General features: G+C 57.5%; 1 protein-coding gene across 3 annotated transcripts in view; it reads right to left on the bottom strand.

Annotated features, from left to right (window-relative positions):
- Window positions 1-328: 328 nt before the first annotated feature.
- The window catches only part of Vac14 (VAC14 component of PIKFYVE complex), a 102031-nt gene continuing 88929 nt past the window's right edge, over window positions 329-13430 (bottom strand). For 2 of the 3 annotated variants that reach the window (XM_063247636.1, XM_063247637.1), the window contains exons 15-19: window positions 10702-10876; window positions 9351-9469; window positions 8006-8085; window positions 4651-4801; window positions 329-854 (exon numbers count right to left, since the gene is read on the bottom strand). In XM_063247636.1, coding sequence (XP_063103706.1) covers window positions 692-854; window positions 4651-4801; window positions 8006-8085; window positions 9351-9469; window positions 10702-10876 — 688 coding nt within the window. In that variant the 3' untranslated portion in view covers window positions 329-691. The remainder of the gene's footprint in view (window positions 855-4650; window positions 4802-8005; window positions 8086-9350; window positions 9470-10701; window positions 10877-13430) is intronic. The other variant, XM_063247638.1, reaches the window with a different exon arrangement.

Genomic DNA, 13430 nt, shown 5'->3' with positions numbered 1-13430 from the left:
CCCTGTTGCCCGGCAACCTGCATGCAAAGTGCTCTATAGTATACTGTTCCTTTCCACCCAGAAAATCCCAAGGCTCACCTCCCACCTGCACAATGGGGACATATCCCAGTAATCCTGAGGAATCAGGATGGAAGTCAGATTTGGGGCCGGAGGAAGGCAGGGTTCAGGGTGCCAGTGTAGGCCCGGGGGAAGAAGCAGGTCAGAGTGGTGGATGGCAGGGTCCAGGCCTTGGTGGTACAGCCAGTGTGAAACCAGGCCTCCTAAACAGAGGAGGCCTGGGGTCAGTGGCAGCATCTAGCCACACTGGGAAGAAGCAGGCAGGTTCGGGTTAGCGTTTGAGTCATTTCTTTATTGGGGCGGGGAGAGGGATGAGCATTTACTCACTAGAGATCTCCACACTGGTCCCATGTGCATACGGTTATATACACACACGCCCATGTACGTGCCCATGTCACATGTGTACACACAGTGCCGCACAAGGCCAGGTGCAGGAGCTCAGCTCAATTCACAGAGGGGCATGACAGAGAGACTGCAGAGGCTGGGCCCCACCTTGGTGGGAAACCAGCTGTCTGAAGCCCGGGTGCACCTGATAGTGCTGGGGGATCCTCACGTTCCTGGGGACAGCCTGAAGCCCCTGAGTGCTTCCTGGGCCCCTCAGTAGGCCCTTCACCATGCTGTGCTGGGCAGCATGTCAGAGGACAACCCTCCTGTCCAGGTGGTCCCCACGCCCACTCCGCTGGTGCCGCACTTCCAGGTGCTGGTTCTGGACCTTCTCAAAGTGCTGCAGCAGCTCTGTGTAGTCAATGTTGGCAGAGTCTCCTTTCTGGGACTTGGGGGCAGCCTTCAGACTGTCTCTGTGGAGACAAGCAGAGAGCTGTCAGTGTCTGTGTGCATGGGGCCACTGGGGGGGCCCAGCCCCAGGGGATCTGTCAGCCATGCCTGGGAACCCCTCCCCTGCAGCCAGTCCTAATAAGCCCAGAGTCCCATGTGCACCGTCTTCTGCAGCCAGTGGGACTGGCCGGCACTGCTGCTTGGGAATCACTGTCTGTGGGTTGGCAATGGCGCCCAGAGCAGGCATCAGATGGGGAAGCATTTCCTGTTTACCAGTGGCTCCCTTTGGGGTGAATGCCAGGGCCAGCAGCCAGCCAGGAAGCCAGCTGGGGACTGGAACAGGGTCTAGGGAAAAGGAGCTGCAGCCTGGCTTTTTCTCTGAGGCAGTCCCAGGGCTAGGGACACTGGGCCCTCATCTTGGCAGGGCATTTGTTTTCGAGTGTTGGGGTCCTGGGGCCTACAGTCATTCCTTGTTCCTGAGGAAGGAAAGCTCGTCTTACCCCTGCCTATACCAATGGCTCCTATATTTCTGTTGCTACCACCCTCCCCAGGTGTTCTGTACAGCAGCACAGGCTGTGCACTGCATAGTGACAGTGTACATGACAATCTCTACAGTTGCATAGTGCAGTAAGTAGTTATGCTGCCTCAGGGCCAGTGCTTGTCCTGCCCTGGGGGACTAGAGCTCCTTGGGACTCTGTTCCATTGCTAACCATCCCTCCAGCAGAGCCTCATGAAGTGTTGTGTTTCCTCTGGCCTTGGCAAAGTAGATCTGTATGGATGGGAAGTATCTGCTTCCAGTCTGATGGCCCTGACCAGGGGTCTCGTGCAGATGGCAGGCTGTTCAGCTAAGCAGAGTTCTCGGGCTCTGAATTCACAAAGAGACTTCACTGGGAGGAAAACAACGCAGCCCCCACAATGCATACTCAACAGAAAGCCAAGATCACAGCCTAGAAGGTGTCTCCTGAGGCCCACACCAGGCTGTGGACAGGACCAGGGCAGGGCTGCTCCCCTGGCCTCTCAAGATGCCCTGGCCAGATCAGTTCCTCTTGAGATGCCCCGGCCTGATTGGTTCCTCTTGACTGACTTTCTGAAAACAGCCTGGACAGTGGTTGCTGTGTTTCTGAGCCAGGCCTGGTCATGGCTGGTTCAGCAAAGATGGGGATCTGCTGGGTGGTTCCCTGGGCTCCCACTGTTGCTGCCACCTCCCCTGGGAACGGGGAGGAACTTCTGTAGCATAGTAGACCTGTGGCCGACGGACACCGGAGCTTGGAGCCCTAACCTTGAGGCATGGCCGGCTGCTACTTAATCCACTCAGGCTAGGCCAGGCCAGGCCGTGAGGCCCCAGGATGGGGTTGCAGGCTGCCCCCGACCTCAATCCTGGCAAACTGAGGGTGGAATGAGACAGGGCAGAGGTGGGGAGGAGTGGGCTGCACCCTTTCTCTGGGACCGCAGGTGGGCAAAAATCCTGCTCCAAGCCAGGTGTAGTAGTTCACACCTGTAATCCCTGAACTCTGGAACTGAGGCAAGAAAATTACAAGTTTGAGGCCAACTTGGGCAATTCAGTGATTTAGTGAGACCCTCAAAATAAAGAATAAAAAAGGGCTGAGACTGTAGCTCAGTGTGAAGGTCTTGGGTTCAACCCCAGCACCACATACACACTCAGTCCTGCCCCATGAAAGGCAGACTTCCTGGCTGAGGTTCTATGGAGGGGAGAGGGGTGACCCTGTGGGAGGGGAAGATGCAGCTGCCTTGGGAGTGTGGCGGTCACAGTGCCTCTCCCTGCCACAGCAGAGGCATGGCCATTGCTCAGCTCCTCATGTTCTGTTTCCACTGCACCCAGCTGTGGGTGACAGGGATGCCTGGCCTGCAGTGCAGCACTGGGGTGCTAGTGGCCAGAGTTGGCCCTCTCTCTTGCCACCCCTCCATGCCCTCTTGCCTCACTGAGGAGACGGTTTGTGGGAGCAGTGTGGCAGCATGAGGAGCCACAGCTCACGGGGCCTTGGTGCAGCTCCCCCAGCTGTTCCCAGTGTGCGGCCTGTCAGGCTTCGCCATGCTGCCTGCCAGCTGCCTGCCCTGCCTGGGCTGGGATGTCCTCAGCCTCCCTCCTTCCCAGAGGGGAAGCTGTCCCTCCACACCCAGCCCTGCAAGCCGCCCCCTCCCCAACTGTCCCTGAGGCCACTTGCTGGCCCATGGCCCCTGTTTCTGTATTGAGGGCCGTCTCTTCCCAGGCCCTTATGAGAGGAGGCTGGGAACGTGCAGCTGGGAAGAACCCCCATGCCGTGGACGCCCAATGTGCCTTTCACTGATGAAGAAACCAGGAGCCCAGAGACACCTGGGGTTTGCCTGAGGCCACAAAGCCCATCTACGGTAGAGCCTGAATCAGCTCCTAGTCTGGGTCTAGGAACCACTCGTGGGCTCCCAAAATTCTCTACCTTAAGCCTAAGCCTTCCTGGACTCCACCAGGGGAGAGGCTGAGGAAACCTTCATTTTCTCAGCTTCCCCAAAGAGGTGTCCTACTCTGGTTTAGGGGGGTTTGGCTAGTCTGAGCCTTCCTGCCACTCCCAGGCCCAGACGCAGTGTGCAGAGGTCGGAAGCCCCCCGGAACCTGTGGGGAAGCTGCCTGCCCCATCGCCTTCTCTCTCCTCAGTGCCTGCCAGGGCTCCTGACATCTACTGGGCGGCAACAGGGCCACTGCCTGTGTCAGGCTGGTGAGGCCAGTGTGGCTGCAGGGCCTTTCTACAGGGTCTCCAGATGGAGGGCTCAAATGTAAACCCAGTCCTTGGCTGCCTCCCTGCTCCTCTGGATGCTCAGTGTGCTGTCTCCTGGGATCACCTGGGTGGCACCAGAGCAGAGGAGATGCAGGTGGCAAAGGCCTAGTCCTGCCAGCCGGAGTGCTGTTGGCTGGGGAAAGGGAAGGGGAAGAAGGGCCCAGCTTCATCCTGGGCAGCCTGTTGGGTGCTGCCCTGCCCATGGAGAGGGGCTGGTAAGTGCCTGAGCCCGGTGGTCCAGAGACTTGAATGGTGAACAGGCCCACCCGAGGTGGCTCGAGTCCACTGCAAGGGCAAGTGCTGGGGCCCTTCGATGGAGCCGGGTGCCAGGCCTGCTGCGTGGCCCCAACAGCCTAGGCGGGAATTCTAGACACACAGGGCATCTGATGCAAGCTGGGTGCGCTCCATTCAGAGTAAATCTTCTCAGTGCTCCGCTGGTTTCCATGGCGACCTGACAAGTGAAATTTTCCATCTCGGATGCCAAATGCCTGCGGATGAGGCAAAGCCTCCAAGGGTTACCAAATATAGACACGGCCCAACAGGCGCTGGGGCTGGGGCCAGCAGTAGGTTCAGGGTGGGAGCTTGGACCCCCCCCTGCCCAAAGGATGCCATGCTGGGCCTCATGGATATCTGCTTTTCCCGTGGACAGAAACCCAGTGGGTATATCCCAGCCTCTGACCCCACTGGGGATGGTGCTGCAAGTGTTTCCATGACACGGGTCTCTCTGGGGACTGGGCCTGGGCCATGTTTTGCTCTCTGGTCTGTCACCTGGGTCTGTATCTCATTGCCCCACGCTGCAGCTCCTGTGCAGGGGCCTCTGCTGGGTGATGCTAACTTGTGTGAATTCCACAGAGTCCTGGTCATACTGAGCTCCTTGATGGCTGGAGAAGGCCCTGCTGTTCAGTCCAGTTTTGAGTACTCTTAGAACTGCTGTGTCACGAGGCCAAAGGGCAGGTGGTGATGGGGGTAGTGGTGGTCGGGGCTGCAGGAACAAACGGGAGACCTGGGCAAGCTGCCTGCCTCCCTCCCCGGGTGGCCCAGGGGCACTCACTCAGTCTGCAGCAGCTCAGGGTTGGGCACACACTGGAGCCGGTGTGAGAGCAGCTGAAAGGCACTGCTCTGGGGCAGCAGCATGAGCAGGCCGTACAGCGCCTTGATCAGGTAGGGGTTGTTCTTCACGTCCAGAAGCTGCAGGCGCAGATCTGCAGCAGGGCACAGGGCAAAGGCCAGGGGTCAGGGATTCGCACACTTTTCCAGCCCAGACTCTGTACCAGGACCCCTCAGCCTGACTGGGAGGGGACCAGAGCCACCTGGGCCCCAGCACTGTGTTACCTGTACACAGGTACACAGTCCAGGATCCAGCCTGGGCGAAGCCAACCAGGCCAGCTGCCTCCTTCAGGAGGGCCTTGGCCCTTTCCAGAACCTCTCCCCACTTGCCTGTCTGATCCTTCCAGCAGTTGCCTCAGCCTGATGACCCCCAACCTGCTGGAAGGCCAGGCCCACCTCCCCCACACTCAGCTGCCTCCCTGGTAATCAGGGGTGGGGGCTTGTGGAGTAACAGATTCCCCAGTTGGCTCTGCGCGTGCCAGCATGAGAGCTATAAATAGGGCGAGCGGAGAGAAAGACAGTGGATTAGGATGGCTTTGAGGGAGGGCAGGAAGGGAAAATGCTTTTGTGTGTAGCGAGGCACAAACAAAAACCCCAGTGTCTGTCAGGTGCTTTTGGACTCCACCTTGAGGCAGAAGGCTGGAAACGTATCCCTGGTGTCTGCCCAGTGTCCATCCCCACCCAGGGTGCCTGGATCCCACTGGTGGCCAGCTGTGTCCCAAGGCAGTTTCCCCAAGCCTCCAGGGGCCTGGACTGGAGACAGGTTCTCACCGTTCTGCTCTGCACCTCTGCAAACCACTGGCTTCTCCCTCCAGCCTCTCGGCTGTCATGGGCATCCTTTGTGAAGGATAAGCCCGTCTTCTGGAGGGAGCAAAGCCTCTCCAGCAAAGGCTGCAGACAGGGTCCTGGAGGATGCTGGGGTCAAAGTGAGGGTGAGCCAGTGTGCATGAGACAAGGCCCCTTTCCAGACTAGGGATGCCTTATGACCCCTCCTCTTGCTCCAGGAGGTGGGTGTTCCCCAAGCCTGGCCACCATGAACTATGTATTCGGTACTTATTATTGTTTCCTGGTCAACTCAAAAGATCTTTGGAATCCCCAAAAGAAGTCTTTTGTATGCTAATGAGTTGACTGAGGGGTGTCAGCTTTTAGTAGCTTTGGCAAAGGGGCAGATCAGTAGAATGACAGCCAGGATTAGAGGGCTGGGACTTTCAGCCCCTCTCACTACCTCCAGGGGGCTGAGGGAAGAAGATTGGGTATCTGATCAATGGCCAATGATTTAACCAAGAAAGCCTAAAAAGTCGGGCTTGTGGTGCATGTCTGTAATTCCTGATACTCCAGAGGCTGACACAGGAGGATTCAAGTTTGAACCCAGCTTAGGTAATTTAGGGATATCTCATCTCAATAAAAATTAAAAGTGGCTGGGGATGTAGCTCAGTGAGAGGCTCTGGGTTCAATCTCCAGTAACAGGAAATAAAAACAAACAAAGAGAAGAAAACAAGAATGCCTAGGCGAGGGATATAGCTCAGAGGCACAGCACCTGCATGGCAAGTGCAAGGTCCTGAGTTTGATTCCTGGTATCCAGAAAAGGAAAGGAAAGGAAAAGAAAGGAAAGGAGAGGAAAGGAGAGCAAAGGAGAGGAAAGGGAGGGAGGGGAAGAGATGGAAAGGAAAAGAAAGGAAAGGAAAGGAAAGGAAAGGAAAGGAAAGGACAAAGCCTAAGTAGTGAAGACTGCATCAAAATCCAAGGGCAGCCAGGGGTGTTTACAATCCCAGCACTCGGGAGGCTGAGGCAGGATTGGGAATTTGGGCTACACAATTGACAATGTGTAGACAGCAGAACTTTCAGGTGTTCCCAGAGGGTGGCACAACCCTTCCCATGCACCCATGTGCCTCAGCGTCCATGTCCTTTGTGTATCTTTTGTAAGCAGCTGTTTCTGAGTTCTGTGAGGGGCCCTAGCACTTAAATGAGCCCAGCAGGGCTGCTGTGAAAACTGTGATTGGTCAGAAGCACAGGTAAGATGACCTGGGGCTTGTGACTGGTATCTGAAGCAAAGGGGAGCAGTTTTGGGGACTGATCCCTAGTGGATGGGATCTGCCACTATCTCTGGGTAGACAGTGTCAAAAATGAATCAAATTAGAAGCCACCTAACAAGTGTCTGCAGACTGCTAGCTTGCTGTGGGGAGAAATCCCCATGCCCATGGTGACAGCTGACATGGCACTAGAGAAGCAGGGGGCTGTTTTGAGTCTTTCCTTCTTTTGGGCCTTGGGAAGCTAAGACCGCCCCATGACTGAGCTGGCCACCATGCCTGGGATCTGAGCATCTCAGCTGGGAAGGATGCTGTGTAGACTGGGGCGCATTTCTGCTGTCACTGTCCTTGCTAGAAAGGCCCTAGGAGCAGATGCACATGGTGCTCCTAGGTCAGTGGGACAGGCTGCAGTGTACTCTGCTTAGACCAGGGTCTTCCTTCTGCCCTTCTGTCTCCAAGGTGTGAGTCACTGTGGACCACCGCTCCGAGAAGCTCCCCCATTGAATGGGAGTTGGGAAGACGGGGTATCTAAGTCCCTGCATTTGCTTTTGGGCTCCAGAGAGAAAGCAGCCTTGTGGCTCAGGCTGAGTGGGCCAGAGATCTGCCAGAGAGCTGAAGGCCTGGGTGACTGGGTTGGCAGGGAAGGTGGCCACTGGCAGGGCGGCCTCCTGCTTCTCTACCACTCCGTAAACACATGCGTGTCGTTCTGAGTGCCGCCTGCCGGCTTTGGGGAGCATGCGCTGTTATGTGTTGAGGTGCCAAGAACGCTCACCCAGCCAGCTGCCACTTTTTTTGCACGTTCAGCCTGGGTGTTACTCATCAGCTCTGGCACGTGGCATCTCTTCTTTCTGAAGAGAGGGCACAGCTCCTGGGCAAACAGGAGTAGCTTCTGGGTGCCCATGACTGCAGAGAGCCAGGGCAAGGGACAGCATGATGGGCAGAGGCGGCTGGGGGCACTGGGCAGGGCCTGAGAGTAACTGCTGGTGAGTTTTATATTAGCTCTGGCCTGTCACCATGAGACCCACCTTGAGAGCACAGACAGGACCAAGTTCCAATGCCCTGGGCCACACCCCCTCCACTGGCCTCTTGGCCCTGTCAACATTGTCTTCCATTCTTAATATTCCAGAAGCATCCTTGGCCTGACTGCCCTCCCTCTGTTTCCAGCTGGGGCAGTGCTGGATGTGGCTCCACCCCACCTCACTCCAGGCCAGCCAGGGCGCACGCTGGGGCTGGGGCAGTTCCAGACACAGCCCTCCCCTCCCCAGGTCTTACATGTAAAGATGGGGCACTCGATCAGCTGCACCAGTTTGTCCACCTCCGTGAGGAAATCCACAGTGACCTCCAGGTCCCCGCTGGGTAGAGAGTCAAGGAAAGTCTCCCTACTGGGCCGCCATAGCCTGCTCGTGACAGGCAGCTGGACAGCCAGGCCTGCTGGCTACACCTTGCTGAGAGGTGGCCGAAGTCGGACCCCGGGGCTCCACCTCGCAGCACAGCAGCACACCATGCACCCCTTCCACCTGTCCCAGTTTCCTCACAGAGCCTACGTCTCCTCAAGCAGATTCTAGCCTACAAAAGGCCGATGTCATTCTCTTTACCTTTCTGTCCCTCTGAACGGAACAGGGCATAGCTGTCTGTCCAGTGTGGGTGCTCAGGTTCCGCTCTGGCAGCTCTGTCCTTTGCGCCCTTCGGAGCCTGCAATGGCTCTTATCAGGTCCCTGCAGCCTGGCAGGGAGGCTCGGTCTGGGCGGGCTCACATTCAGCACCGCCAGGGCTGCGGCACACGTGTGGCACTGGGTGGCAGCCTTCAGATCTCTGGGTCACAGAAGTGGCCACAAAGAACAGATTCAGGTTGTAGAAGGAGAACAGGTACGATGAGGGGAGCCAGGCAAGGCCACACCTGGCCCTCCCCCAGGGTACCGCACCACGTGGTCCTCGATGTCCCCAGATGCCCATAGCTCCTATTCCTGGCCTGTGAGGGTATGGGCCACTTCTGCCTCCTGAAATAGTGCTTCAACCTGGACAGTGGCCCCTGTCAGACTTTACACAGAAGGCTGGTTTGCTTTCCAGGGCTTAAAAAACAATCTGACTGTGGTTGCCTTTTGGTGAGGCAGGAGCCGAGGGCTGTGTGTGTGTGTGTGTGTGTGTGTGACTGCTCCTGCCTCGAGTCACACCTGCTTCTTGCTGTGTCTTCTACAGAGCTGGCCAGACTCTGGTTGATATCTCTGAAGGTCCAGCTTGACCTGCCGGCCCCACTCGCACTCACCGGTACCTTCTGGGCCTGGAACAGATGTGGCCCCGGGCGCCACAGAGAAGCAGCTGCCTCTTCCCCGGGGCAGGGGGCTGGTGTCACCTGTCAGCACCTGCTGAACTGAGCCCACTTGAACCCTGCAGGGTCCCGAGGCTTTTCCAGGCCTAGCTCCCCACCAGTAAGCTCTGAGATGGGCCCTGTCTGCTGCCAACAGCGCTATCCCAAATGTATCTTTCACAGTGCCTCTGGCTGGATGGCTCTCGTGTGACAAACCCTGGAGGCTGAGCAGACGGACAGGGGCAGAAAGATGGCAGGAGGCACCCTCCTGCCCGTCAGTGGGAGGTGGAAAAGCAGCAAGAGGAAGGATACAACTTCTGGATGAGGTCATAGGCATGGCGGTAGTTCTGGGTGAGGAAACAGAGGGACACTGTGGTGACTGGGTTGTGGCACCAGGAGCGGTAGAGGCAGCAGAACAGGTTCTGGCTCTCCTGGGGGAAGAGGTGCCCAGTTAGGGGCCTGCCCCTCCCCACTGTGGGGTCCTCGAGTTAAAGGACCAGAGGGGCTGAGAACCAGGGGGCCCTTGGGAGCAGCCAGGGCGCCAGCTCAGCACCCTGGTTGTGTCTGGCAGCCCAGCTGGGAACGAGCTGTCACAAAGGAAATGCTGACAGCTCCTCAGACCCTGTCATTACCTCCCAGCCCCACAGAGCAGTGTGGTGGTGGCAGTGGTGAGGGCCTGGTGGGGAGTGAGCCTGCCCTTTGTGCTGGCATTTCTGCCTGTGAAAATATCAGGAATTGTCCTCTCCAGAACTCCGTCCCAGAGCCTGGGGGGCTGGAAGGGAGAGGGGGTGTGGACAGGGAGGAAGCTTCCATGGGCTGGGCTCTCCGGACCTCTCCTCCTGCTCCCTGGGCAGCCCAGCTGGTCCACTCGGGATGCTCGGAAACCAGCCTGGCAGCCGAGCCCATTCTTGGGGAGCCCCTGCCACTGAGGAAAATTCTTAAGGCCTCTGCGAATGTCTGGATGGAACCACAGGAGGAAGGAAGGGCTGTGGCCTGGATCGTTTTGAGCCACTTGTCCCCACATGCCCTCAGACATGGTCTTGGGAGTCCTTGAATATCTGGGGTAGGGGTGTGGATACAGGGTCTGGAGGTTTTGACCTGGGAGGGACAGACGCAAGGTGACAGATGCCTGGTCTGGGGAAGAAACCCCCAGAACTCCAGCATCTAGGATGGCCTGAGTTCTGGAGGCCTCTGCAGCTAGCCTAATATGTTGCTTATGAGCTGTGTGTCTCCCTTTTCTCTCTAATCAGGCTTTGGGGATCCTCACAGGCAGCAGTGTGACACCCTGGGAGTGTTTTAGGGGACAGGTGTGTCTAGCTGTGGCAGAGGGGCAGGATGATGCTCCAGAGACCTGACTCTGCCAGGGTCTGGACAGGCCAGTGTGGAGAGGCTGGGAGTCAATGTGTGGAGAGGGTGGGTGGGGTGGGCAGGGCAGGAGCCTTCTGTGGGCAGAGCCCTCACCAAGAAGTGGGTGACTCACTCTATGGTTGGCGCTTGTACACGGCCATTCAATCCAGGGCTCTATATTTTACCCTGGACCAGGGAGCTGGATGATGTTATCCCTGTCTCCTCCCACAAGCCTCTTGGGACAGCTGAAGGGTGAGCCAGGTGCCTGGCTGCAGGCAGGCCTAGGCCTGGGGTCAGAGCCCAGGGACATGAGTACCAGAGTCTTCAGGTCCTTGAGCTGGTTTCTCAGCTGGAAGAGTTCAGTGGAGGTGAGCAGGATGGTGTTGAGGGTGTGCACCATGGTGGAGGCGAACTTGAGGTCCTCCTCCCGGAGCAGGATGTCAGCCATTGAGTGAAAGATGTTCTCTGCATTCAGCAGGAGACACAGCTGCCTGGAAGGCACACAGTGAAGGTTACGCTCAGGCCACTCTGGAGGCCTCTTGGCCTTGACTTGGGAAGCCTCCCCCAGGCTTTGTGCTGTTGACATCTGTATGGTGGTAGGTTGGGAGGGTCAGGGATCTGCTCACAGTTGGCCTGGCCTTGTGTCTCCCCACATAGTCCACCTGGCCCAGAACCCTACTGCTACATAGCTCTAGGCTACATTTATGTGCAACCCTCAGAGAAGCATTTGGGCCTCTGGCCACCTTGGATGTCAAGGGCCCCCAAGCTACCCTCCTGAACACCCATATGCATCACCCTTTTCCCCAGCCAACACCCTCGTGTGCCCCTGCATGTTCTTGGCAGAGCTCATCTTCATCTGAGAAAATTTTGAACGTGCAAGTCACGGTGTTACTGTCCCCCCTCCCTGTAGGGGGTCCCTGAGGCCAGGGGTCTGTGGTGTTCTTTTTGCACCCCCAGCACAGAGCTTGCAGGTGTCAGGGGATGTAGAGCGGTCAGGAGCTGAGGGCAGCCTGATGAGTGCCCTGAGGTTCACCTCTGTGGTGCAGACAAGGAAGGTGGTGCAGACAGATGCAGGGCCAGGTGAGCCCATGCCTGACTTCTCTGACCTCTTCCTTGGCGCATCCAGACAGCCTTGGGGGTAAGGACTGGGCTTTGTGGAAAGAAGGAACCCAGGGGATGAAGAAAAGTGGATTTTCCAGGGTCCCAGGGGCAGTGTGACATCCACAGTGACAAGCAGGTCTGGAGGACAGAAGCCTGATCCATGGGCTCTCAGGGCCCTGGCTTTGAGAGGAAAAGTACCTCAAGGCCACTTGGGTCCAGGGTTTCCCAGCTGGGATGGGACAGGAGAGAAGGTGGGCATGGAGTACTGGCCTTCCTGTTAGGTAGGCCTGCATGGTCCTTGTCTGAGGCTGATCACTTGTCCCAGGGAAGCATTAGCACAGACCAGACAAACTCTCCCATGCTGGAGGACATGAGCCACGCTTGGAGGCAGTGTGCCTGAAGTGTCCTCTTCTCCAAACTTGCACGGACCTCAGCACTATCAGGGACCATTTTCCTGCTTCCCTCTGTATACCAGCTATGGCTCTGCAACCAGGCTGGAGAAGATTCCCCACCTCCAGCCCTGGAAAAATCCCAGTACATTTGGTAATAGAGAGGCCAAACCACAGAGCTCTAACAGTGGGCCAGCTGTCTCCAGCCTAGCCCCAGACAGCACCAGCAGGCCTAGGCAAGAGACTGAGAGAGAAATCCCACTCGGGCTGGGGCACTGGGGACATGGGCTATTGGCAGTGTGAGAGCCACGGTGACTTCATCTCTGCTGCATGTGCTGTCCTAGTACTGGGTGGGTGGGTAGAGGCGTCAGGGCCTGATGACCCGGACCAGCAGCTGTGTGATCTCAGCGCCTCTGCACTGCAGTTTCTCATCGCCTAAGTGGGGGCAGCCCTGGTCTAAATGAGGAGAGCTACTCAGCGGGCAGCTGTGAGGACTGGGGTACATGGCACACAGAGGCGAGAGTTCCCATGGTGGAAACAACAGCCAGCCTGCAGGAGGGGGGCAGTGGAAATTCTGCAGAACTCAGACAGTGTTTCCTGTCCCCTCCTGGTCTTCCCGCCCCTAGATGAGCCCTGTCTCCAAGGCCGTGGGACAGAAATGTTCCAGAAGGGCAGGCTGGGGAAGAAGGGGCGCGTTCTGACAAATGGTCACAAATGCCCGTCGCCTGCAGCTGCTGCCGTCTCCATGACAGAGACCAACAGCTGAGCTGCTGCCAGGCAGCACTCTCCAGGGACCCCAGGCCAGTGCAGCTCAGCTTGGACCCTCAGCGGCTGGAAGGCGGGTAGCTGCTCACGAGGGTGGACTGGGGTGGGCACAGAGGGACAAGAAAGGGGAGCACTGGTGGCACTCAGGTCAGGAGTGGCAGCATTTTCTGGAAGCACTCTTCCCTTCCACCAGAGTCACTCCTCTTGCCTGGCTTTCCTCCAACCTCACTATCTGCACCCTCTTCTCCGAGACTCGGGAGTCTCCCGTTCTTATCTCCTGGTGTTCTCAGTGGGTCCCCTGGCCATAACCAGTGCTGCCTGGCACCAGTGGCTCCCATGTGAGCTTCTCTGTTAAGCTCCAGATGAGACAGCACCTGCCAGGTGGGTGCCGCTGCCTGGCTACCCAGCAGACATTTCAAACTTCATGTTCCTGCAGACTTGTCCTCCTTTATCAGTAAGTGGCATCACTACCCACCCAGCTACTGGAGCACATACCAACAGGTCCTTGGTCACCTCCCCGCTAGCTGGTCCAGCAACAGACCCAGGCACTTTACCATCTGAGCATCTTCTACTTGGCTTGTCTCTTTTTGGCCATCATCACCCAGGGTAAGTGCCAGGCGGGTCAGTCTCAAGCGCAGCCACTTTCCTAAATCCCACAGGTCACCTTCCTGTACTAACTGGGGCGACTCTAACAGGTGGTCCTACCTGGTCCTTCCTGGCTCCCATGTGGCCTCCGCCAGGCTCTATCGAAGAGCCAAGCTCCTGTCACCACTACCAAGACTTCACACCT

Source organism: Cavia porcellus, unplaced genomic scaffold (genome assembly GCF_034190915.1).
Source record: "Cavia porcellus strain 051 isolate PalLab524CR breed Dunkin Hartley unplaced genomic scaffold, mCavPor4.1 scaffold_4, whole genome shotgun sequence".
Classification (NCBI taxonomy): domain Eukaryota; kingdom Metazoa; phylum Chordata; class Mammalia; order Rodentia; family Caviidae; genus Cavia; species Cavia porcellus.
Note: the sequence above shows the minus strand (reverse complement) of the source record. Positions and strands in the feature narration are given on the sequence as shown.